Source organism: Dendrobates tinctorius, unplaced genomic scaffold, assembly GCF_039654945.1.
Source record: "Dendrobates tinctorius isolate UK_male_01 unplaced genomic scaffold, ASM3965494v1 ptg000001l, whole genome shotgun sequence".
NCBI classification, from domain to species: Eukaryota; Metazoa; Chordata; class Amphibia; order Anura; family Dendrobatidae; genus Dendrobates; species Dendrobates tinctorius.
The window spans coordinates 5,535,775-5,562,568 of record NW_027361669.1 but is presented as its reverse complement, the minus strand read 5'-3'; the positions used below and the strand labels follow the sequence as shown (position 1 = coordinate 5,562,568).

The following is a 26,794-nucleotide window of genomic DNA, read 5'->3' as shown; positions in this document are numbered from 1 at the left end:
TTGCTCTGACATCCATACCAATGATCCCTTTAAGAGGGAAGATGTGCCTGCGGGATGGAGGATGTGTGATGGGTATATGGGCGGGGGGATTCATTTCTGTCATGTGCTCTCTGCTCCTTTCTGGGGGGCAGACAATGGCTGAGAGCTTATGTTCCCAGGGATGCTATATTTCTCCCACCATGTCAGTGCCTGCTGAGGTTTTGTCAAGTGGGAAAACTGTTGGTCATAGCAACCAGTCACTGCTCAGCTTCTTTTAACCAGCTCTGGTGAAATGAGTGATTGGTTGCAAGGAAAACTGTTGCTCTTAGCAACCAATTTTAAACAACTCTGGTGAAATTAAAGATTCTCATGATTGGTTGGTGATATACACACACACACACACACACACACACACGCACTCACTTTAATATATAGAGATTTTAGGAGTCAGTCCTTTTTATACCAACCCTACAGCCCTGGAAACAACAATTTGAAGCAGCGCTAAATTTCTTCTTTTTTCACATTTCAAGGTTTTTTGTTTTTTTTCCCTTGTTCCTTTTTTTTTTTATTCATTGTGCCACACTTAAGTTCATAAAAGACCTTTGGGGCATTTTAGCAGACCTCATGACTGCTTTGTCTGGAGGAGTAGGAAGCGCTGGTTCATTGCTGTGTATATTATAGAATTTAAGAAGACAGAGCTTGTAGTAAACCATCTTTGCCTTCTGTACGGGGAGTCTGGCTGTGTCTGTCAGAGCTCTCTCATGCCGCCGCTCGGTGTCTGCGCCGCCGCTCGGTGTCTGCGCTGCTATTTACAATGTGTCTGAATATCTTCTCCAATTTCTCTCTACAAAGGCACATGCCAGAATTCCGCCGCCTTCCATCTTTTATGTAGTAATATTAGTGGAACATCTGGCCATAGCAATTAAAACTAATCCAAACATCCATGGCGTCTTAGGCCTGTTTCACACATCAGTTTTTTTAAATCAGTCAAAATCCGCCGTTGTGCAAAAAAACGGATCCGCCATTTTGCTTGGCGGATCCGTTTTTTTTTTTCCCATTGAGTTGCATTACCGACGGATGGCCATCCGTTCGATCCGGTTTTTTTGCGGATCTGCCAAAATTTTGGCGTCTACCAACATGCCTGAATGGAGCATGTAACCTTTTTTCGGCGGCCGGATCCACATTTCGCATGCCCGGAGGATTTGCCTTTCTCGGAAATTTAACCCTAAACTCTGTTCTGGCGGCGAAAAATTCTCTCTCTCTCTCTCCTTCCTTCCTTCCTTCCTTCCTTCCTTCCTTCCTTCCTTCCTTCCTTCGACAGATCCGTTAAAATAACGGTCCGGTGACAAACGTCATCAGTCCAACAACGGATCCGTTGTCCGCCATTTTAGCGGATTTTAACTGAAGCAAAAAACTGATGTATGAAACAGGCCTTAATTGGCAATGGACAGTGTAAAGCAGAGTTATACACAGACAACCTCCTGATAGTTGTCACAACCTTGTATCTCCTTCCCCTTCATAATTCGGGAATTGGAAGTTTTAGGCCATTTGAGTAATTTTATTTGGCCGTCATGAATTGTACGGATTGAACACCATCCAATGCACTTAAGGTTAGAAAACCCTTGACAGTAGCATGGGCACGTCCCAGGCACCCTCCCTTTAAATCTGCTGAAGGGCAGCCCTCCCTGTGTCTTCCATCTGAAATCAGGATGATAGGAGCAGCACAACCTGGGAAATGGTTTTCTATAACCACATAAATGTATTCATTTAATAGGAGGCCTAAATCTATAATTTTTGTGTGGCGATACATGGTGTTTGTACGTGTGCTGTGCTCAGCATGACCCAGTTCTAGGCATTATTCGCATACGTGCTGCTCCCGCTGTGTGTGCCTTTTTCACGCTGCACAGTTTCTAGTCGACTCCTGATGTACTGAGCTATTTTGTGATGAAAAGCATAACCATATAAAACAGCAGTTTCCTTCTCTTTTTCCCTACATCTCGCTTTGTGATTATTTTCAGATTTGTGGAGATTTTATTTGGAAAATAAAATTCCTTGCAAACAATGTGTACTCTTTCCCGAATAGTTACGATGATGCCTCGGAATTAAACCCATAGATCTTGTATCGAAAAGGATCTTCTCATAGCTGTAAAAAGCACTTTGTCTATTAAGGATTTATTGTAAAGAGGAAATGATGGACGCATACGCCGATCGGCCGTAACATTGTACCGCCAAGATGGCTGACTCCTGGAGGCACGGGCTTAAAAGCTCTGGAGGTGTTCTGCGCTATCGTGACGTTAACAGCAGATGTTTTAAAGGGATTTATATTTCGATTTCATTGGTGTGCCCTCTGTAAGAATAATGAACTGTATCCGCTCCAGTATTACGTCTCTGCTGCTACCTCCCGGTATTTGTTGACAAGCTGCAGCACTGGCATCCAAGTCTGTAGTGCTTGTGACCAGGGCTGTGGAGTCGGAGGTTTGGCTTACCGATTCCACAGCCCTGCTTGTGACCACTGCGGTCAATCAGTGTGCTCGGCAGTGATGCTGATGTAGTTGTGATGTAAGTGTTGCTCCGCTGTCATGTTTGGAACCTTGAAAGGGTACATTATAAAGTGGAAATGAGAGTTGTACTGTAATCGCACATCCGTGTGTTGCAGTCTGAGGACCGACCGGGATGCATTGACTGGCTGTGGGGCTCCTGACCCAAACTTGATAGCCTCCTATATCTCTGTGAAGTTGTTGAGTTGGGATTCAGAGAGTTGCAGCCGATCCGTGAATCACAGATCATGATACCTAGATGTGCATATAGCACAAAACTAAGAACATCTTTAGGTAGGAAAGACGACAAAAAACCCAACTGACATTAGAAGCCCAGTATAGACAAAAATGTATTAAAATATAAGTAAAGTTTGTTAAGGGCCAGGAAGGCGACAGTAAGAATTTCAAAAATTACATGGATGCAGGAGGGCACACCCAGAATTGCTAACAACCAGCATGTCACAGGGAGTCAGCTTTACATAATAAGGTATATCAGTAATTGTATACATCTATACATAGTGACAAAGTGCAGAAGCGCCCAATGTAAGGTGTCAGGGCCGAATCAATGAAGAGCTCTTACTGCACTGTAGGGGGACATGGCCACCATCCGTAATATCAGAGTTTTGGATGCAGTAAATCTGCATGGTTCAATGAAGATTTTCGGGATTTACCTGCATGATTAACGCAGCGTTTTGGATGCAACAAAAATGCTGCTATAGCCTGATCGTGGGCGCACAGCCTAGGAAGTGGATGAGGACTCCCTGCTGAGTCGGGTCCACCCTTAGTTAAAGATGCACTAATCATCCATGAAAGGTGTTCTGTGGTATTCGGAAAGCTGCAGGCTGTCAGCAAAGACTGGTGCGACAGCGGAGAGCGAGTGGTGGAGCTGCAGTTTAAAGTTTACTTTATTATTTTTTCTGTAGGCAAGACAAAAAAATAAACTGAATTGAAATCCTGGAAAACCGCTTCAAGCCTTGTAAGTTGGATGTCCCACAGATGCTTGATCGGAGTGAGATCTGGGGAATTTTGAGGCCGTGTCACCAACTTGAACTCGTTAACGTTTCTTATTTGTTTCCTAACTCTTTGCCGTGTGGTGGGGCGCACTATCCTGCTGAAAGAGGCTATTGTCATTATTAAATGTATTTACAATAAAGGGATGTGCTTTGACTTCAAAAATGTTAGAACTGATGGTTTGTGCCAAAGTGACATCCACATGTAACTTATGGCTTCCCAGCCGTCATTGCCCATCGTAATGCATGTCCTGACTTGCTTTCTTGCTGTAGTGCATCCTGGTGCTATATCTTTCCTAGTGAATGACACTTGCCCCCTGCCATCCACATGAAGAGAATGGGTTTTACCAGAGCTTGCAACCTTGCTTCACGGATCAGTTCTCTTGTCACATACCCATTGTAAGCTCTTTTGGCAGTGGATGGGAGCAGCGTGGCCTCTGTCCACTCTGTGACTACACCTACCTTTCTTTTCAGCAGTTTGTATTCCAGTAGCTCTTCTGTTGGATTGAATCAGCTGGTCGAGCCTCACTTCCCAACTAAGCCCATGATTCTGTCTCCAGGTGACTTTTTGCCACTTTTGGTAGATGCTAACCATTTCGTAATGGAATTTCCTCGCACAACCTGCCATCTATCCTTCACACTGTCACCGTCTTTAAAGTCACATAGGTCTTTATGCTCACTCATAATAAGTATAATATAATTCCTTAATGAGGGAACATATTTAATCCCCTTTGTACGTCAGCGTTGTTGTGCCGTGTGTAGTGGGCTCAAAGCTGAACTCCTGTCACATGTAATAGATGCCAGCTATGGCTAACAGCAGCAAACAGAACTGGGCTCCTATCACTGCTGCTAACCATTTGAATGCTGCTGCAAATCTGTCAATTTTTTTTTAACAATCCTCAGAATAGCTATATGTAAAGGATTTTTACTATTTATACTATCTAATGAACTCCGTAAAAACGAAATCTTAAACATTAGAATTGCATTTTCTTTCATCCCACTAAGATGGATGATGTCATTCCGTCCCCCCAAAAAATCTGATACATCTCTGTTCACAGAAAAAAACAACTAATGTTTCTGGTAAAAAAGGAGGGGTGGAGGTAGTGTAAAAATTTTGACTAAAGTACTCCTCCACAAGTTTACAATAATTCTACAGCGTGTCCTATAATAGGACATTTGTTATAGTGTCTTTTTGGTATATTCTTCGCCTGGGTTTCTCAGTAGGCACATTGCTTAAAGGGAATCAGTCACCCATCTTTAGTGATATCATGTAAAGATATCACCCAATTGTGCGTCCCATAAGGATTCTATTAGGACTTTTGATTCCCCCCGACCCCGCACCTTTGATGCATAAATACCTTTTTTATCTTGGTGGAGATGTATGGAAATCACCGTGGTCCGGTCCGATGGGCGGGGCTTATTCGCCTTCATCCCCCCCTCGGCTTGCTGAACGTGATCTTCATCTGTGAATATCACAGATGCCGTAGTTTTCTGCGCTTGCGCATTGAAAAGGCCTCCGGCGCTTGCGCCGGTATTTTTCAACGCGGTCTATGCCCCGGAAGTGTATCCTGCATGTGAAGACTTCCGGGGCATAGACCGCGCTGAAAAATACCGGCGCATGCGCAGTACCGATTACATGCTTTGCCCACAGTTGGGCAAAGCATACTGCGCAAGTGCCGGAGGCCTTTTCAATGCGAAAGCGTGGAAAACTACGCAGAAAGGTGCGGGGTCGGGGGGAATCAAAAGTCCTAATAGAATCCTTATGGGAGGGCACAATTGGGTGATATCTTTACATGATATCACTAAAAATGGGTGACAGATTCCCTTTTAATAGTGGTAGTAATGGTTTTGCCTGTGACCAGCTTAGAGGGTCTGAAATGTTTACATTTGGATTGAATTTGTCATCATTTTGTGATCATTTTACGGCCAACCTTTTGGTTTCCCACCAGCCTTGCAATAATGGAGGTTACCGGCTTGCATGGGGTTGTGTAGTATATAATGAGGGCTGCTGTGCTTGTTCTCCTGATCATGAGGGTTTTTGATGTTTTGCCTGCAGTGCTATGCACTTTGAAGGCAAATAATCACACAAAACCTATGAAAGATGAATGGAATGTCAGAGTGTAAAATATCTGTTGGTCAGTCTGAATGTTCTGTAAGGTAGGTGTGTATTTAATGTTCATTTACATCTGTAAATTGTTTTAATTAAGACCTGTCACTTGCTCCAAAGAAAAAAAAAAATCTTAGAAAAATTCCCGCTGCTCTTTCTCATCTTGCGCCATGTCACTCCTTTGTTGCTTTAGGAGCACAATATGTGAAATTCCTTTTCGAAGACCAACTGGGTGTTTCTTCGTATTCTTCCCTGGGGTGTGCACTTTCATCCCTCCCTCCCAGACACTGCCAATCAAAAAAAACTTTAGTAAAGGCCAGTTGGTCTGAAAAAAGAGATTTCACATATGCACTACAAAAGCAACAAATGTGAATATCTCTGTAACTAAGAAGAAGAGCAGAATCGGGAGAGCACAAAGATTTTTACAACATATTTTAACTTATTTTTTGGAGCACCTGACAGGTTTTATTTAATATAGAAGTCTTTAGATGCATTTTCCAAGATCTCTGGGATGGTCATATATTTTACTGCCAATGTATTGCTATGTATGGGATGCATTAATTCCTAGCAAATAATTCTTTTCTTGTGACAGAATGAAGAGAAGCGCAGCCTCTCCCTTGGTGGCCATGTGGGATTTGACAGCCTTCCAGATCAGCTTGTTAGTAAATCGGTTGCCCAAGGTTTCTGTTTCAACATCCTATGTGTAGGTAAGTCACGCAGTAATGTGTTTTTTAATCCGTGCAGTAATTATATTTGATGTTGTATACTGTCAGCCCAGTATAATGGAGAGCGGGTGTTCTTCATTGACTAGCCTGTAGGTCTATAATAAGTTTTTCTTTTCTGTTGTGTGTAGACCGTTGACTTAACCATTTGTTAATGCACCACTTCAGTTTTTTCTTTATAGTTGCACTGGAATGCTGCAACTAATTTAAAATCCCTGTCCTCAGTATTTTACTTTACCGGACGTCTCCATCTTTTATCAGGTCGTCTTCTGCAGGTTGTGACCTACTGGAACGCTCCAATGTTTGTGCCACGAGCCGGAGGTCACAACCAGTTGTAATTCTGAGATCCAGAACGAAACTCTCATACATAGAGGTACTTGATAAAGGCCTATTATAGGTCGAAACATTGTTCAAGTTTATGGCACAATAATTTTTTTTAATTGAACACCTTGGGTCTGGACACTGTCTATTGCGAATACTTTGGACTATTTCCAAGAGGGTTCCTTGGGGAGTTGGACTGTGCGTCTCCCCCCATAGAGTGCTGCCAGCTGCCCATGTTTTTTCGATTGCATGGAGAGTCTGTGATCTTACGTCTGACTACTGGTCAATCAGAAGTTGTGATCACAAGATGGGAGATCGTCAGCAGAGCAGCATTGATAACAGATCAAGATGGTAGCTGGTAAGTATATTACTATGGTCAGGAAATTTGGATTACTTGCACCACTCCAGCAGTCAAATAAAAGAAAAACCGCTGGAGTGGTGCTTTAAGAAACACTCAGGTGGTGCTTCATGTCTTAATCAATGGTTCACACTTCTTGGTTTTCGTATTACCCAATCATTTGGGTGTCTTGTTCTAGCTAGCTTCTCTGCACTCATAGATTGACTAAAGTCTGAAACGCGTCGTGTTTGCCTTGCTGCATTTTTTTATGTACCTGGAACTTTTTATGCTGTACTAATAAATTGGTGGAGTTTTCTATCCAGGCGATTTTCATTTGCTTTGTCTGCATCTCCAGCCAAGCAGGGGCTTTTACTTTCCGTGCCGAGGTTCTTGACAGCCAGTCTACGGCAGCTGGTGACCTTTGTGCAGGGCTATAGACCTTGCAAAGCAAAATCATTTGTAAAGTTTCCATACACTGGAGTAATAAAATAAGTTGTAAGGGGCTGTGTACACAGAACCAATCATATCGGTGGTGAGCGAGTATTATCTCGGCAGAAGACATGGAATGCAGACTAGCAAATCCAACCTGTATATTTGGCTCGTTCAGAGATGGGAATCTTCTTGTCAGCAGAACAAAGGCATTTCCTGAGATGTCAGACGTGTTGGTAAATGCCTGATTGCTGTGTAGATGTCAGGTCAATGGGATAACTCGCATGCAATTGCTGTACGTGTCTTTCCTACTTTATGATATGACTGTTTGACGTGTGCTGAATGTTTTTTATTTAAAACCTGCCCAATACAAATCTCATAAAGCCTGAAATATTTCCTTGAAGCTATTTTCACAAGCTCATTTAGACTTGGTTCTTATCTCCAAACCTGGAGAGAGTACGTCGGTTATCAAGATCTGATGTAACAGTGGCCGTGGTATGATATGGCAAGTTGTGTTATCCACCCATCGTAGGATGTCTCTCAGCAGTGCCAATCAAACTGTTCCATCCATAATTCTCTACCTACTTAATCTATAGTACTTAAAGGGGTTTTTCCCCAACTTTAAAAGTTATTGTAACTAAGTCCAGGGTGAGATATTGGGGGGGAATCCTATACATTTCTCCCATACCAACACCACTCCACTGCCCTCACTACTGTCACACATCGGTCTTGGGGTATCCACATCTGTAGGGGTTTCACCTGAGCCCTGCAGGTTGCTGATCGGATGCAGCCTTCACATTACATCTGACTTCTGATTGGCGGCAGTGGCCACATGATGCCCTTCTGGATGATGATGCCCCGAGACTGATGGGGGCCACATTTACAAGTGCGGAGGAGCTGCATTTCTCTGTTAATGATTTATAGTTGATGTATTCTACGTTTAGAAGTTTAGACTATTTTCACACCAGGGCTGTGGAGTCGCTAAGCCAAACCTCTGACTCCGACTCCTCCAAAACGGGCTCCAACTTTGACTCCACAGCCCTGGTTCACACTTGAGTTCTTTTTTGAATAATAGATAAATGGAAGGATCCCTCTGACTTATAGGGTCCATCTTTATAATGGCTGAAAATTTTTTTTAACCCATAATGGAATACAGACGCACCCTATAATAATCATTGAAGTCCCTTGACTTCTATATTTCTCAGTTATGCAACTAATCCATTTTTGACTTTCTGGTTTTTCTCTTCCTCATAACGGGACAGCCTGACTGGAAGTGCTAAGGGAAGTGTGAATGTAGCCCAGTAAGAGCAGCCGAACCACTTCCTCTTCTTTTGTACATCTCCGGCACTATAGAGCCATTACAGACGTAATATAGGTCCAATCTGTTTTGTCGTTGCCGATGTATAATGCCCGGTAACATAAGGAAATCCTGTACTCCCCGTATGAGTTTAACCAGATGCCTGCCTGCATTGCCTTCTAAATACTTCCACTCCCATCGCACCTTAGGCTAGTTTCACATTAGCGTTTTTTTGCGCAGCGCATCGTGCGCATAAAAAACGCAAAGAAAAACCCAAAACAAACGCGCGTTTTTTTAACGTCATGCGCACGCTGATGCGTCAAACGCAGCGTTGCTTGCGTTTTACATGCGTTTTTGCATGCGTTTGCGTTTTTTTATGCACATGCGTTTTTAGGTGTGACATTTTTTCCATTGTCTAGAGCAGTGTTCCCCAACTCCAGTCCTCAAGGCCCACCAACAGGTCATGTTTTCAGGATTTCCTTTGTATTGCACAGGTAATGGAATTATCACCTGGGTAATACTAAGGAAATCCTGAAAACATGACCTGTTGGTGGGCCTTGAGGACTGGAGTTGGGGAACCCTGGTCTAGAGAACATTCTAGACTTGTTTCACTCAAAAACCCATAGACTTCAATGTGTTGTTTTTGCGCATTCCGTGCGCAAGCGCGCGCATGCGTTTTTTTGCCGAGACAGGGCGCACCAAAAAATGCAACATGTTGCGTCTGGCGTGCCTGGCGCAAAAGACAAAAAAACGCATGCGCACGAAAACGCAAGTGTGCGCAAGACCATGCGCACGTCATGTTAAACATAGGTGCGCAGTGCGCATGCGCACGGGTGCGCACGATGCGCTGCGCACAAAAGCGCAAATGTGAAACCAGCCTTAGACTGGTTCATGTTCTAAGAGAAGGATTGCTCACGGAATATGGCTTACTAGGCATATAATAAACATTACTGTTCTTGGTTCCCATACCCAGTCCTAGTTTCCATCTTGCATCTCGGGTGCGTTGTTTTATCACATAGTGCTGGGCTTGCCATCACCTTTAGGCCTCTTCAGTCAGAGCATAGTCCTGCCCAATAAGAGGTTTGCATTAGAAAATCTTATTATTTTTCATTTACAGTCTGAGAGATTTTTTTTGTTTATTTAAATAAAAAAAAAGTGGTTGTCCATTCACTTATGCATTCTGCCCAAGAGCTCTGTGCCGTGATCTTGCACCTACTGTCCCAATGGTATTGATTTGTTGTGCGCGCCCCATTAATGTGAAGGTCTGCTTTATTGCCTAGGTGAAACTGGTATTGGAAAGTCTACGTTAATGAACACGCTCTTTAACACCACATTTGAAACCGAGGAGGCCAGCCATTATGAGAATGGCGTGCGATTAAGGCCCCGAACATACGAGCTTCTAGAGAGCAGCGTGCACCTGAAACTGACGATTGTGGACACTGTCGGATTTGGAGACCAGATCAACAAAGATGACAGGCAAGCATTACCACGTGCTATAACGATTTAATTCTTGTGTTGGTAGAAATCTTGTGCTAATCTGGTTGTGCCACAGTCATCCACTGCAGTCTTTTTGCAGAACTTGTCGTGCCACCACCTCGGTCATGGTAAAGAGGTTCTCCAGATACACATGCTTAAAGTCCAAAGTGACTGAGAAATAAGTGCTGTTACAGGGGTTATCTGTTTTGTACCAGAACCTGCACCCATGTCAAGAACGATTACAAGGCTGTTTCTGTAAGTATTATAGATGTGACTGAAGAGAGATGACTCTTCTGGTGAGCATAGAAAATGTGAAAGACCTCCTAACTCTTTGGTGGCCTCAGGGGAAATCCCACATCAATCCTTACATTGATGGGATGATGACAGTAAATGACATCACTGCCTGCCTATGGTGGTAATTATGCAACATTGCACTTTAAAGAGAATGTGTCACCTCATTTTTGGCCTGTAAGCTGGAGCCACAGCCATCAGGGGCTTACTTCTGTAATGCTGTAGATAAGCCCCCGATGTAACCTGAAAGATAAGAAAAACGAGTTATATTATACTCACCGGGGGGCGTGGTCCAGTGCGGTGAGTGTCGCGGTCCGGTGCCTCCCATCTGCTAGCGATGACGTCATCCTTCTTCTGCTGCGGCTCCTGCGCAGGCGTACTTTATCTGCCCTATTGAGGGCAGAGTAAAGTACTGCAGTGCGCAGGTGCCGGACCTCACTGACCTTTCGCGGTGCCTGCGCACTGCAGTCCTCTGCTCTGCCCTCAACAGGGCAGATAAAGTACGCCTGCAGAGGAGGACGTCATCGCTAGAAGATGGGAGGCGCCGGACTGGACCGCGACACCCATCGGACTGGACCTGATTCCCAGGTGAGTATAATCTAACTTGTTTTACTTATCTTTCTGGTTACATCGGGGGGCTTATCTACAGCATTACAAAATACTTTAGATAAGCCCCTGATGGCTGTGGCCACAGCTTATAGGCCAAAAATGAGCTGACAGATTCCCTTTAAAAGGAAAACGCTTTGGCCCCTGTGTTACTGAGAATGTTCTGAGACATGCATAATAAGCCTATAGGTAGCCCTGCGACAATCCTGATGATCAGCGGCACAGAAAATTAATGTAACGCCCCAGTTACGTGAGGTCGGCCAAATGTGTATGGAAACTGTGCTGAGTGATCGCAGATTGTCGAGCACGACCACGGCTTATAGCGCCATCATCTTATGTGGCACAATGTCTTCTAGATACTTATTATGGGGTATCGTACTCATAGCTGGAAGACTGCATTCATCGTTTTGCTATGGATTTTTTTTTTTTTTTTTTTTCACATTGTGACTGCAGACTTTTCATTTTAGACCAGACAGTCCAGTTAAATACCCCCCACAGGAGCAATTCAGTGAAGACCACTTAACCTAATTATTGGCACGTCATGACTTTGGACTCTTTGTTGCTTCATGCAGACTCTGTGATATATGTTTAACAAACCAGGTGACTCCTCCATACACAGCTATATCCCATGTTACTGGCGTAGCCTATAATTAAGGTAATTGAGGAGCATCCTCTTCAGAAATACATGATCAGTCGACAGCAGCTTCATAAATCATGGATCCCGTCTGCATCTCACACTTTCCAGTAACTCTTGGCATTGGTGATAAGTCTGTGGTTTTTTTCCTTTTATTAACAACTTGGAGTGCACTCGTACATATAATTCTGCTGTCAAGCTGACGTGAGAGCGCCAGGAGGCAAAGTGTAGACCGCGCGGTGAAGTGAGCATTTACTGTAAATTGGAGCGCCAGCTGCAGAGCGTGCTCACTGCCTCCATGTTGGTGTAGGCAGGCGTTCTTTTATGTTCTAGAGGCTTTTAAAGGAGAACTATGACATTTTTTTGAAAAGAGCTTTACCATACATGAAATTACTTCCTTGATGTTACAGGCCAAGAAGCTGGAGGTTTCTGTGATGTGGTGACCTCATGAGATCGCCGTCCCTGGATGATTGAAAATATTGCCACTTATTGCCCTTCTAATAACCGTAAATGCGATAGGAAGTGGCACACGTGTTGTCATGCGATCAGCATGGAGGAACAGTGTTCATTAGGCCTGTTTCACACTTACGTTTATGGTGTCAGTTGGCAGCCACCAAAAAGGCGGAGAACGGATCCGTCGCCGATGAAACACCGGGATCCGCCGATATGGTAATGTTAAAGGAACCGCGCTGAAAAAAAAAAAATACCGCCGATGTAGCGGGAGCCGAGAGTGGGCATCTCGCGGGATGGATCCGGGAGCCGAGAGCGGTCATCTTGCGGGATTGATCCGAGAGCGGTGATCTCGCGGGATTGAGCCGGGATCGGTCATCTCGTGGGACGGATCCGGGCGGCGAGAGCGGTCATGGATTCGGGAGCCGGCCACAAAAAAAAAACGTTGCATTGTCCATCCAGTGATGTCAGCGGACGCCAAAATTTTGGCGGATCCGCAGAAATACGGATGCAACGGACGACCGTCAGTCAAAATCCGCCGTTAATGCAAGTCAATGGGGAAAAAAACGGATCCGCCAAGAAAAATGGCGGATCCGTTTTTTAGGCAAAACGGCGGATTTTGGCTGATGGTGACAAACGGATGTGTGAAACAGGCCTTAGAGGACCTGTCCAGTAATGCATAATAAATAGTGATGAGCGAGCGTGCTATCATAAGGTGTTACCCGGCATGCTCAAGTGTTCAGAGTACTTTCGGCGTAGTCAAATACTATGTTCAAGTTGCCATGTCTGCGTGTCTCGCAGCTGTTATGAGTCCACGTGTGTTCGGTGTCGTCCCTCCCAGCCTAATAGTGGGCCGCTTGTACTGAGCTTTGTGAGATCTGAGCAGTAGAAGGGACTCTGAGGAGTAGTCAATCAAGGTAGGTGGGTGAAAAAATTCAGCAGCAGCAGGGAGGAGTGACCATGAGGAGCTGTCAGGCTAGCTTAGTGAAGATTAAGCTCAAACTTTCAAAGAGTATACAGCTCCTTTTCTGATACAAGTACACCAGCCTCATCCGGTGTAAGATCTATTCTCTGACGTTTATATTGTCCTATCTGTTGGCAGATCCGTTTTAATAGAACACTCTGCTGATTTCCAGATGACATGTAGTGCTGAATTAAGCAAAACGGTCTTAGCAGGCGGACAGTACTGGAATAAAAAATTCTCCAAAAATAGATATTTCACCACAAGCTGTTTGAATCATTATCCAGAGTGCACAAAGATGGAGGCCATATGATGGCTAGAAAGCCTGTATTTAGCAGATTCTGAGAATGCAGGTGGTGACGTCACTGAGGCATGCTGGCTTGCACATTACAGAGAGCATTCCTCTGTGAGTACGTCTCTCGCCAGAGGCTCCAAGAGGAGAACATGGGGGGTCCGTCTCCCAGGCTTCTGTATGACGCTGGTTCAGCAGAAGGAGCTTCCAGCATAGCCGTCGTGGCTGGACTCCTGATTGGCATTAAGCTTAGAACGATTTAGATTTTAGTACTTTTTTTTAAATTAACACCTCAGGGGACAAGTGCAGGGAGCGGATTTATGCTGTAGATGGTTACTGGAGCATTGCCTCCACATACAGTACTTGCTAGGGGGCTTTGGGGGGCTGTTCTTGTGGTCAGTGGCTGACCTGGCGACCATATGTTTATTATGACAGGTTAAATAAAGGACAGAATAACTGATATGAAATGGACATAGCTTAGAAACCAGAAAGATGCAGTTTGTCCTTGCAGCGTTTTGTGAAACTTTCATCTGTCAACACCACTATGTTCCTTCAAAGCACAACCTTGGCTGAACTCGTCCATGCATGTGCCGGCTGCCATTCTTCATCCCATCACGCCTCTGGAGGACCGCTCCGACTGAGTGCTTCTGGTTAGGAGACAGATGTGGCTTTGTCCAGCGGTGGAGAACAATCTGGCCCACTCCACCTCTTGGGACTTGTGGCTTTTGTTGTGCTAGATGACAACGACTCCTCTTTTTCAGTGAACGCTTATACCCTAATTCTGGCACTTTCTTTGTTGGTAGAGTAACCACCATTTACATGGTATTTTTGTGCAGTTACAGGTCAGTCGTTGACTACATTGATACTCAATTTGAGAATTATCTACAAGAAGAACTGAAAATTCGACGTTCCCTTTTCAACTTCCATGACTCCAGGATACATGTCTGCCTATACTTTATTACCCCAACGGGTCACTCCCTGAAATCCCTGGATCTGGTGACGATGAAGAAGCTGGACAGTAAGGTACAATAAAATGAATAGGTAGAAGACATAATAATGTGGAGGCCGGAAAGTCAATGACTAAACGGCCATAAATTATGATCAATAATATATATTGTATATCATGATCCACATATTAGGACTAACCAATGTAGAGGACACTGCATATTTAATAGAAACTACCCAAGGAGAAAAAGCAGTCAGAAGTCCATAAAAACCAAATTGTATTAAATAATGTAAAAGATATTTTATAAGGACATACGGTGCATGGTAGGGAAAAGACAGGAATAAACAGCATCATGGTCAAAAAAGGGGGCCAGCCACACTGCAAGCATCGCACCAGGAATAGAACGTATTAAGGTGAACAAATTGACAATAATCGGACAGGGAAAGAATGGCAAACATTGTTATGGCAAGGAGTGTACACAGGCATCACCACATAGCCAAAGGATAATATCCTGTTAGATGACAAACTGCCCTGCCCGTAAAGAGCACATAACATACATAACTGATGCTATGTAAAGCATCAGGGATAAAGGCAAAAGGTAATATTGCTATACCTGGAAGCAGTGGTGGCAGTGGGGTCGGTCCAGTCCCCGACGCGCGTTTCGGAGCCAAAGGACTCCTTCCTCAGGACTCTTGCAGTGTGACTGGCCCCCTTTTTTGACCATGATGCTGTTTATTCCTGTCTTTTCCCTACCATGCACCCTATGTCCTTATAAAATATCTTTTACATTATTTAATAAAATTTGGTTTTTATGGACTTCTGACTGCTTTTTCTCCTTGGGTAGTTTCTAGTAAGGTACAATAGAAGCATTAGACACTTTACATTTACTTATCCATTTCCTTCTTTTTCTTTATCTTCTGAAAGGAAGTTTTACTTAAAAAGAGGAAGCTTTCCTAAGGGCTGTGGTGTCCATTATACATGTGACCGCTCTGCGTATAGTATAGTTTTGGAGACGGCTCTGTTAAAAAAAAAAAAAAAAAAAAAAAAAAAGTGGATCTGCAACAGAAGTGGATATAAATCTGCAGGGCTGTGGAGTCGGTAAGCCAAACCTGCGACTCCGACTCCTCAATTTCCCTTACACCGACTCCAACTCCGACTCCACGACTCCGACTCCCACACATATTGCTTATATTTAAGTGAAAAATTTATTGTAGTACAGTGTGAACCTCAGACATTTAATCATTTTTATGATCCAATAATCAAGATATTTAGATGGAACAGAATATATATTGGTGTACTACCCGGTTTTCATTCTTTTTGGTACAGATATGATATGGATAAACAGATATGGATAAATGGATAGAGCAGATTTCTAATCTGCTTTTGCTATTGAAAACATTATCTATGAGCTCAAAAACCTTTCAGGTGATGCAGTTTTTTAAAAAGATGATCTGCTTTTGCAGCTGAAAAACGTATCCTCAAAAAACACAGGAAAAACGCTGTGTGTGAATGTAGCCTTAGATCAGGAATAGAACAGCCATTTATAGGACATTTCATAACTTTCCCAAATTCCTATGAAAAAATATTCAGCACATCCTGCATTGAATTACTGTACCCAATTTATTATATATTTTAGGAGTCGGAGTCGGTCCATTTTATACCGACTCCAACTCCGACTCCACCAAAATGAGCACCGACTCCACGACTCAGACTCCGACTCCACAGCCCTGTAAATCTGCACTGCCAGTGGTCCAAAGTACGATGAGAGACAGAAATGGTGCAGATGCGTTTTTTTGTTATCGCGTTTCGAGGTGTTCATTTCTCAATCTGGAGAAATCGCAATGATCATTGTGGTTTGTCCTGATGAAGAGGTATAAACGTCTCGAAACGTGTAGAGAAATCCGCATGTACACCATTTGTTTCTCATCGTACTTTGGACCACTGGCAGCACAGTTTTATAGTCTCCAAGTTTACACTATAAAGAATGGGGCTCTTTGGTGTCAGGCATGTTAAGAGTAGGCGCACCCCCATTTGCTAAATGATTTGACTTTGTTTTGACCCTCGTTCAGCTAATGTGCATGGGCACCATAAAGGCAGGATGAATCAGTTATATGGCGTTAGTTATACCTTAGCCTTTATTGCCTAAGACAGGGTTTCCCAACTCCAGTCCTCAAGGCACACCAACAGATCATGTTTTCAGGATTTCCTTAGTATTGCTCAGGTGATAATTGCTTCACCTGTGCTATACAAAGGAAATCCTGAAAACATGATCTGTTGGTGTGCCTTGAGGACTGGAGTTGGGAAACCCTGGCCTAAGAGACTGGATGGGCTATATTGTACAGCTGTTCCTGTTAATAACTGAAAGTTTAATAAATGTTTATTTGTAATGTTTGATCTAAATGTCGGTGCTGCTTAATAATTTACTAAAATGTGTATTGAATGTTCAGCGGGCAGCTGTAACGACCCGCACCTCACATCTGATGTTGCTTTTAGATGTTAAAAAGACATAATTGACTCAGTAATAGATAATATTTCATTAGATTAGTATCCCATAATGTTGGCTAGAAGTGATTTGCAATTTGAGGCTTTTAAAAAGGTACTGTGGGGAGCTTGAAAAAAGTGTTTTACTGTCCTTGCCCTCATAAATTATAATGATGAGATGCCCATTGCACTTTTATTATCTTTAAAACAATTGTAATTAAGTGGGACAGGAGCTGCTCCTCATTGCTCCCCTCCCACTCCCATGTGGGACCTTGTGTCACACCGCAGTGTGAAGCTCCCCGCTGTGAGTAACTAATAGGCAGTCTGAGAAGAGTGGCCTGCCACGTCGTGCCCCCGCCACGTCGAGCCCCCCGCCACAGCCCCTCATCTCCTGCTGCAGTGAAGGAGATATCAGAGGGCTGGCCTCTGCCACTAAAAGCCAAAAACAGGCCAAGCCTACACCACGCTCCCTCTTATCGGACTGGCTATTAAAGCGCAACATACCAGATTTGGGGGGGGGGGTGAGCAGTGAGGGGCAGCTCATTTCACACTGAATTTGAAAGTGTTCTAAAGGTAATAGAAGTGCACTGGGCATTTTATCTTTATAGTTTAAGGGCAGGCACAGTACTTTTTTTTTTTTTTTTTAAATCTCCCCAGAGCACCCCTTTCAGTGGATCTGTCACCGCTTTTTACTATTCAAACTGCATTTTTGAATAGATCACTTGGCACTAATCAGAATTGTACAACATAAGATTTTGTGAATCTAGAAAAAGAACTACAAACAAAACCATTTCACTGAAGCTCTGCTTGAACCATTGGACTTGTACATCTACAGTTGTATTAGTTGAAGATGACCTTACACCAAAACTTTCATGTTGAATTGGACACGCTATGCAATAGTGGCTGGAGAGTGGAACAAAACCTAGTTTGTTTTTTGGTTTTTAATTTTGCCTTTCCATTGCGGAGATATTATCAAGTATTTGGGACCTAATATGTTATCAGATGGGTTTAATTGGGGGCATGTAATTCTCCCTCTAGTGGTTGCCCAGTCATAAGCCAGCAGCAACACAACAGAAAAAGAATAATCCCCCATAAAAGATTGTTTCTCAGTGTGTGAATTGTAAGGATACAGCTCTGATCTCCTAGTCCAGTGGTTCCCAAACTCCAGTCCTCGCGGACCCCAACAGGTTTTCAGGATTTCCATAGTGTTACATATGTGAGAATTCCTGATGCCTTGATGATACATCCATCACCTGTGAAATTCTAAGGAAATCCTTAAAACATGACATGTTTGGGGCCGTGAGGACTGGAGTTTGGGAAACGCTGTCCGAGTCGAACCTCCTGCATGATTGGAAAGTGCAGCAGAGTTTAGCTGTGTCACATTACAAACCCATCTATCACCTTTCCTTTTATAGCACTGGCCGCTCTGCTATATTGCCTCTCCCCCTCCACATATTGACTTTAACTGAATGGTGTCAGACATCTGTGTTCTAATCTCCCAAAACTTTCAACTGTTCGCCAATAGATGTCCAGGGAATGAATTGAGCAAGTTGCATTTTGCGGACAATCCTTTCGATCAGAGATGTCTGGCAATGACTTGCTCACCTCTCCCCTTTCATAACATATGCACGCTCAGTGTGCGTGTAAATGTGCATGGAGAGGGCTGTCAGCTGATGTGATGTGTATGGACAGTTTATTGGTTTCCTTAACTAAGGAGAGAGGCAAAAGATAGGAAATTTGGAGCTGTACAAATGTTTATTTACTCCAGGGTTATTCTTTAGCCTCTGTAACAGTGTGACAACACATTTATACAACACCCCTACCATTAATTTGACCCATACTGAGATCTGGGCCAATTTGTGTTCAGACCCACAACATATTGGGGTGAGGAGGTGGCTAGTGGAAGCATGCATAAGATAAACAGTATAACAGTAAGCTTTTATTGTGCAAGAAAGAATGATGCATTGTAGCATTAGATCGCAGCTGGCATGGGGCGGAATCTCACATGTCCGCTTATAAACCATTCCTTATTACACATGAATGTGCCCCTTACCCTGTAATTCTGCAGATGGGAGCTGGCAAATATGTACTGTGGAGACAATATAGCACTAGCAGCACTGGTTTGTAATGTAATATTCATCTACAATAAATTATCCCCAGATTACATTGTGGGGAGCCATATTAGGATCTGAAGCCAAGCAGATATGAATTACACATACCAGGTATTAGATTGGCGCCCACAGATCCAATAACTGTAGAGAATCACTAGTGCAAACCCCTTATCAGTCTACAGGAATGTAATAGCCCGGTATTTAGAGATTTGAGTCAGTTTCTTGCACAGTTCTGTAAACTCCAGGAACTGCAAGCAAAAAAGGGGTTTGATAGAATTCAAAGGAGATAGCTGCTTTCTTCCAAAAACAGCACCACAGCTGTGATCTGGTTGTGTGTGGGATTGCAACTAAGCTCCTTAAAGTAGAACTGAACCACAATACCACACACAGCTCATAGACCGATGTCCTTTGGTTTCTGGAAGAAAGCGGCCATGTTCTTCTATTCTTGAAGAACCCCTTAAACAAGACTTCAATCTGAAAAGGTAAGTACCTGCAGCTATAATCTGACGAATGACCTGGATATTGCGCGAGAGGCTCTTGATGTATAGATGGCCTAGCCTGCAAAAAAAACCTCCATGACATTAAAGTAGTAATAGTTTTTTTCACCATTCAACTTTTATGGCCTCGTTTTATCAGCTTCAGCCATGTTCTTCCCAGTCTTGATAAGTGTGGTGGAGTCACATGCGCCAGATTCATTATGAGGCCCAGGCTTCTTAATGAATAAAGCAAACCTGACAAATCTTGCGCCATTCCCAGACTGGAGTAAGATTTCTGGTGTAATGATCATCATCAATTAGATTAGCCATGGTGTCGCGCTGCGGTGCTTTCCACACCGATTTCCCCCCCCCCCCGGCCTGCTTCAGTTCCTTCCATTTTGGCAAAGTTGTGAGATACCGGCGTGAAAGCGCCAGAAGTCTCCCAAATTTTTAGCAATTTTTCGAAGCAATTTACTCCAGAATTGTCATATATCGAGATTCTTGCATGTCCCTTTCATACATCATGTGAAACATTTTCATTCTAAAAGTAGTATCTGATCATTCTCGATAATATTTCGCCTTCTTCATGAACTCTTGTGGATGTCGTTACAATGTGAAGATATTGTCTGACCAGTCATCAGTCACTTTACCTTCACATGACTAACCCAAGGCTGTACAGAACCATCTATTAGACAAACAGCTTATATTTATCCATCCAGCCGTATGTAATTTTTTTTTTATTTGTGTATGGCCACAATTTAAAGGGATTGTTAGGGGAACACTACTGACAGCGTGCTTACAGCAACATCCAAAATGATGTAAAGGGTGAGTGATGTCTATGTCAGCACATATATGGGCCTCACTTATCAAAACTGTCTAAAATAAAAAATGTGTTCCCCATAACAACCAATTTTATAAGTTGGCCAAAGTTCGTCAGCAGCTGAAGGAGGTGTTTCCACCCTAGACCTTTATGGATATACTCTAAATGAAGTCCCACTTCTAGGACCACCCACTCTAGCATTAATGTTTCCACCCCTCACTTTGTGAGATGGCTGCTGCCCCCAGGAAGAAATGAATGGAAAGGTTGCTGTCCACATTACTCTGCGTTCACTTCTATCAGAGTCATGGAAATGGCTGCACACGTTCTGGAGATAGAGGCAGGTGTCAAGGTCTCAGAGTCTGGAGGAAGAGTGGAGAGACAGACAATCCAAGCTGCTTGGGGTCTAGTGATGGTTTTGGGAGCAATGTCATCTGCTGGTGAAGGTCCACTGTGTTTTATCAAGATCAAAGTCGGCGCAGCCGTCTACCAGGAAATTTGAGAGCACTTCATGCTTCCATCTGCCGACAAGCTTTTTGGAGATGGAAATTTCATTCTCCAGCAGGACTTGGCACCTGTCCACACTGCCAAAAGTACCAATTTTACCCTTCGCCACGACAGCACCCACTGGAGGTATCGGATCCGCCCCATTTGGAACAGGAAACCCTACAGGAAAGATAAAAGGGGGCGGTCCGCCTTTCCTCCTCAGTTTTGGTTTCCTGTTCCAAACGGAGCCACGATCCTTCAGGAAACATACCTGGGCCATGCACGCCGCCTGTGCAGTCTCCATGTGAACGGCAGGGGCTGCGGTCCGGAGGCAGCGTCGGGGGAGACTCCGTTAGACGGCTCCCCCCTCGTCTGGTGTATGGAGGTTGATGACCGGGTCCGGGGTGGGCCGCCCGGTCTCACCCAGGAGCATGCCGGGTGGCACCAGGAATCCGCCGCTGCTAGCGGTAAGTGCGCCAGTGGCGCGAAGAAGGGAGCAGCGGTGGCGGTGACATAAGAAGCGCGGGCCGCATGTACCAGCGGGGGCACGGTAGCCGGCCGGCGCAGAGGCTCCTGACCCCCGGAAGTAATGGTTGAACTTCCGGGGCAGGATGGCTGAGAGCGCGACGGCGCATGCGCGGTGATCCCGGGGAGGAGGAGCGACTTCCGGGGGGGCGGACAGAAGAAGAAGAAGGAAAAAAAAAAAAAAGCGCAATCTATTTAAACAGCGCCGCAGCTGAGCGGTGGTGAGCCATGTCGTCTCCAACGGAAGCGCACGCTCCAGCAGGAGACTGCGGGGGGCAGCTCCACCAGGGACCGCAACGCTAGGACGGACACCGGTCGCAGGAGCGAGACGGGAGAGTCAAGACCTAGGACGGGATCTCAGCCATCCGATCCGGTAATAAGGCTTCACTGGGTGAGTGTGCAAAGTATATACTCTGCCTATTAAGCTGACCTCCTATGCCCCCCCCCCCCCCCCCCCCCTCCTCTCGGTCTCCCTTTCTAGACAAAGAAAAAAGAAAAATCTAAGCATAAGGAATGCGCATTATGTTCTGAACCTCTCCCTGACTCCTACCCCAAAAAGCTCTGCAAGCAGTGCACCAGAGAGACTAGGCAGGGGTCCGCAATGTCGTCAAAAGACATCCGGGCCATAATCAGGGAGGAAATACAGGCTATCAACTGCGCCAGTACTCCCTCAGAAGCTAGGAGCAAGAAACAGATGACCCTTGGCTCAGAGTCAGAGGAAGAACAGGGGTTAATCTCCGACTCCTCACTCACATCCTCGTCATCGTCATTAGACTTGGAGGGACGGTCATGTTTTCCCCTGGATAGTGTGGATAACCTAGTCAAATCTGTGAGGAGCATTATGGGGTGTGAGGAACCAAGGGGTGCCCAAACCGCACAAGACATAATGTTTGCGGGGTTGGCAGAGAAGAAAAGGAGAGCGTTCCCAGTGATACCGGCAGTTAAGGCCCTAATAAAAAGAGAGTGGGAAAAACATGATCAGAGAAGTTTTCTCCCATCAGCCTCTAAAAGAAAATATCCATTTAGCGATGACGAGCTATTAAAATGGACCAAGGTGCCAAAGGTTGATGCCGTTGTAGCCTCTACCTCTAAACAATCTACCATTCCGGTAGAGGACGCAGGCTTATTGGCAGACCCGCTAGACCGTAAGGCAGAGTCATCATTGAAAAGGTCTTGGGAATCTACCACGGGTATATTTAAACCAGCAGTAGCCAGCACGTGCACCGCCAGATCTATGCTTGTATGGTTGGATCAATTGGATCAACAGATCGAGCAGAAGGCGTCAAGAGAAAAGCTACGGGCCGCTATTCCATTGATCAGAGGGGCAGCAGCCTTTATGGCCGATGCTTCGGCGGATACTCTGCGGTTGGCAGCAAGATTGGCAGCTCTTGTGAACAACGCCAGGCGGGCATTGTGGATGAAGAGCTGGAAGGGGGACGCGCAATCAAAATCTAAGATTTGTGCAACCCCGTGCGAGGGTGAGTTTCTCTTCGGGAAAGCCCTAGACGACATACTCGCCAAAGCAAAGGAGAGGAAGAAGGCGTTCCCTGACTCTTCTATTCCTTTCTATAGGAAAACCTTTAAAAGACGACCGTTTGGAAGAAGGAGACAAACGGATAGGTCAAATAGATGGCCCACGAAGGAAGAAAAGCAAAAGGGTAGCATGTTCAAGGGTTCAGCATTCCGGAGGGAAAATAAAAATTAAAAAATCAGACCCACCAGTAGGGGGTAGATTAAATTTTTTTTATTCAAAATGGGAACAAATAACTTCGAGCCCATGGATCTTAGGTATAATTAAAGAGGGAATGAAGATAGAATTCCTTCAAACCCCTTATGATTTCTTTTTCATAACCCGCCTTAACTCCATAGTTCAACAAAAGGCCCTCGAAGAAGAAATTCGGAGCCTATTATCCAAGGGGGTTTTAGTGGAGGTCCCAGAGGGACAGGAAAGTAGAGGTTTCTACTCTCCTTTATTTTTAATTTCTAAACCAGATGGCACGTTTAGAACAATTATTAATTTAAGGAAGCTTAATACGTTTATAAAAAATTATAAGTTTAAGATGGAATCAATCAGATCCACCATAAAGCTTCTCTTTCCAAACTGTGTAATGGCGGGAATTGACTTAAAAGATGCTTACTATCATATTCCTATCCATGATAGATACCAGAAATACCTAAGGGTCGCAGTGGTGTTCGAAGGCAGGTTCCATCATTTTCTGTATACAGCCATGCCTTTCGGTCTCTCTACAGCGCCAAGAATCTTCACCAAGGTGATGGCAGAGGTGATGGCCTATCTTCGCCAAAAAGACACTCTAATTGTACCTTACCTAGACGACTTCCTAATAATCGGGAACTCTGTCACCCAATGTACCAAACGTGTGGCTGACGCAATCTCATCTTTGCAGGATCTAGGCTGGATCATCAATATACAGAAGTCCAGACTCGTTCCACAATCCCTCCAGATGTTTTTAGGTTTCCAGTTAGAATCCACAACCCAGAGATGTCTACTTCCTCAGGTAAAGATTGCACTCACAAAAGGAAAAGTAGAGGCAGCCATAGACCACGCATGTCTCTAAGAGAAGCGATGTCGCTATTGGGGTCGCTAAATTCCTGTGCCCCAGCAGTCCGGTGGGCCCATTATCATGTCCGCACACTTCAACACCAGATCCTCCAAGAGGACAGGCGACATGGTGGTCACCTCGAGAGCAAGATAACCTTAACTCAGGAGGTCTTGGCTTCTCTAGAGTGGTGGCTAGAGGATGACCATCTATCCTCCGGAGTCCCATGGGTCATAGTACCATCTTGTATCCTAACCACCGATGCTAGCCCCCATGGCTGGGGAGCCCATATAGGGAATAGCTTTCGTCAAGGAAGGTGGAATAGAGAGGAAGGGGAATACTCGTCTAATTTAAAAGAGCTGACAGCGGTATACTATGCTCTACACCATTTTCTTCCACAGCTCCAACAGAAACATGTCAGGATCTTGTCGGACAACACCACTACAGTGGCCTACATAAACAGACAGGGAGGTACACGATCAGAGACTCTGATGTCTTCTGCGGCAAGAATCTTAAACTTAGCCGAAAGCTATTTGTTGTCCCTCTCGGCACTTCATATCAGAGGAGCGAACAACCAAGAGGCTGACTTTTTAAGCCGACACACGCTTCGGCAAGGGTAGTGGGGCCTCAGCCGCCGGATCTTCAAGGACATAGTAGCCTTATGGGGACAACCTCAGGTGGATCTCTTTGCCACGAGGGAGAACAGACAGATAAAAACATTTGCTTCCCTGTCTCCGTCAGATCACCCAGACATACTGGATGCCCTCCAAGCCTCATGGAAGTTCAAACTGGCATACGCCTTCCCTCCATTGATTCTCCTGCCACAGGCGATTCGGAAGATCAGAGAGGACAAGGCGAGAGTAATCTTGATAGCACCATTCTGGCCCAAGAGACCGTGGTTCTCATGGCTACGAATTATGTCAGTGACAGATCCTTGGGTCCTCCCTTCGATTCCCAACCTACTCTCCCAAGGCCCTTTCTTCCACCCCCAAGTGGACAGCTTACACTTGACGGCATGGAATTTGAAAGGCAGCTACTAAGATCAAGAGGGTTTTCTGAAACACTGATTGCTACGCTCCTGCAGAGCAGGAAGCCGTCCACGACCCAGATTTATACTAGAATATGGAAGAAGTTCCTACAGTTTCATATAGCACCCCATACAGCAGAAGTCCAGATAGTTCCTATTTTAGAATTTCTACACAGAGGAAAGGACTTGGGTCTGGCAGTAAACACACTGAAAGTACAGGTGTCTGCATTAGGGGCACTGTACGGCCATAATATAGCAGGAAATAAGTGGATATCACTATTTATTGCAGCCTGCGAACGAATAACACCAGTCCACATACCTACAATCCCCACATGGGACTTAAATCTGGTCTTAGACGCCCTGACGGGGGAACCCTTTGAACCGATAGACACGATATCCCTCAAATACTTATCGTTCAAGACGGCCCTCTTGGTAGCACTGACATCTGCTAGAAGAGTAGGTGATATCCAGGCCCTGTCCATAGATCCACCCTTTTTTCAGGTATACCAAGATAGGTTATTATTAAAGCCAGACCCCTCGTACCTGCCTAAGGTATCAACAAAATACCATAGAGCTCAAGAGATACTCCTCCCAACCTTCTTTGAGGATCCCTCCACTCCAGAGGAGCAGAAATTCCACACTTTAGATGTCAGAAGAACTGTCCTAAAGTATATTGAGAGGTCTAGGAGCTGGAGGCAGTGTAGGGCTCTGTTCGTTTCTTTTCAGGGCCATAAAAAAGGGTACAGAGTCACGAAGAGCACCATTTCCCGATGGATCAGGGAAGCCATTCGGTTAGCCTATTCCGCAAAAAATGAAAATCCTCCAGAAAGCATCAGAGCGCATTCCACTAGAGCAATGGCGACCTCCTGGGCCGAGAGGGGAGACGTTCCAATTGAAACCATATGTAAGGCGGCAATTTGGTCATCCCCTTCTACCTTCTATAATCACTATAGACTTGACCTTTCATCAACTGCTGACCTAAGCTTTGGCAGGACTATCCTTAGCACGGTGGTCCCACCCAGGTGATGGTCTCTGGAATCTCTCCAGTGGGTGCTGTCGTGGCGAAGGGTAAAAAGCCGGATTACTTACCGGTAATGCTCTTTTAATGAGTCCACGACAGCACCCGCTCACTTCCCTCCCTGCTAAAGGTATCGATAATAAAGTGTATCTGCTAAAGATGAATAAGTAAAGTTAGATATACAAAGACATTGCCTAATCCTTGGCGGTCCTCCTGGTACTCTGAAATACAAAACTGAGGAGGAAAGGCGGACCGCCCCCTTTTATCTTTCCTGTAGGGTTTCCTGTTCCAAATGGGGCGGATCCGATACCTCCAGTGGGTGCTGTCGTGGACTCATTAAAAGAGCATTACCGGTAAGTAATCCGGCTTATCTGGTTTACAATCAACAGTATCACTGTGCTTGATTGGCCAATAAACTTGCCTGACATTAACCCCATAGAGAATCTATGCGGTATTGTCAAGAGGAAGTTGAGACACCAGACCTGATATCAAAGCAACCTGGGCTTCCATAACACCTCAGCAGTGACACAGACTGATCGCCTCCATGCCACGCCACATTGATGCAGTAATTCATGCAAAAGGAACTCGGACCAAGTAGTGAGTGCATTTACTGAACATACATTTCAGTAGGCCAACATTTCGGATTTTAAAATCATTTTTTCAAGCTGGTGTTATAAAGTATTCTAATTTACTGAGATAATGACTTTTGGGTTTTCATTGGCTGTAAGCCATAGTCATCAACATTAACAGAAATAAACACTTGAAATAGATTACAAACAGAGTAATGACTCTATATAATGAGTTTCACTTTTTGTATTGAAGAAAGGAAATAAATTAACTTTTTGAAGTCCGTACTCAGACCACAGAAGTGTGAATCTAGTCTTAGGATTTGAGATAAAT

The 26,794-nt window shown here is 44.6% G+C and overlaps 2 protein-coding genes across 2 annotated transcripts in view; both read left to right on the top strand.

The window, feature by feature from the left end:
- SEPTIN8 (septin 8) overlaps nucleotides 1-26,794 on the top strand; it is a 62,703-nt gene that overhangs the window by 25,554 nt on the left and 10,355 nt on the right. The window contains exons 2-4 of the mRNA XM_073557353.1: nucleotides 6,226-6,340; nucleotides 10,020-10,215; nucleotides 14,286-14,472. Coding sequence (XP_073413454.1) covers nucleotides 6,226-6,340; nucleotides 10,020-10,215; nucleotides 14,286-14,472 — 498 coding nt within the window. The remainder of the gene's footprint in view (nucleotides 1-6,225; nucleotides 6,341-10,019; nucleotides 10,216-14,285; nucleotides 14,473-26,794) is intronic.
- LOC141061179 (uncharacterized) lies at nucleotides 21,891-26,490 on the top strand. The gene is made up of 2 exons (XM_073557237.1): nucleotides 21,891-26,247; nucleotides 26,334-26,490. Exon 1 carries the CDS (start codon nucleotides 24,511-24,513, stop codon nucleotides 25,900-25,902), a length of 1,392 nt encoding a protein of 463 aa, XP_073413338.1. The 5' UTR covers nucleotides 21,891-24,510; the 3' UTR covers nucleotides 25,903-26,247; nucleotides 26,334-26,490.

Excerpts from the sequence above, each read along its gene's own strand:
- LOC141061179 (XM_073557237.1), top strand. The coding sequence starts at position 24,511 with ATGGGGACAACCTCAGGTGGATCTCTTTGCCACGAGGGAGAACAGACA.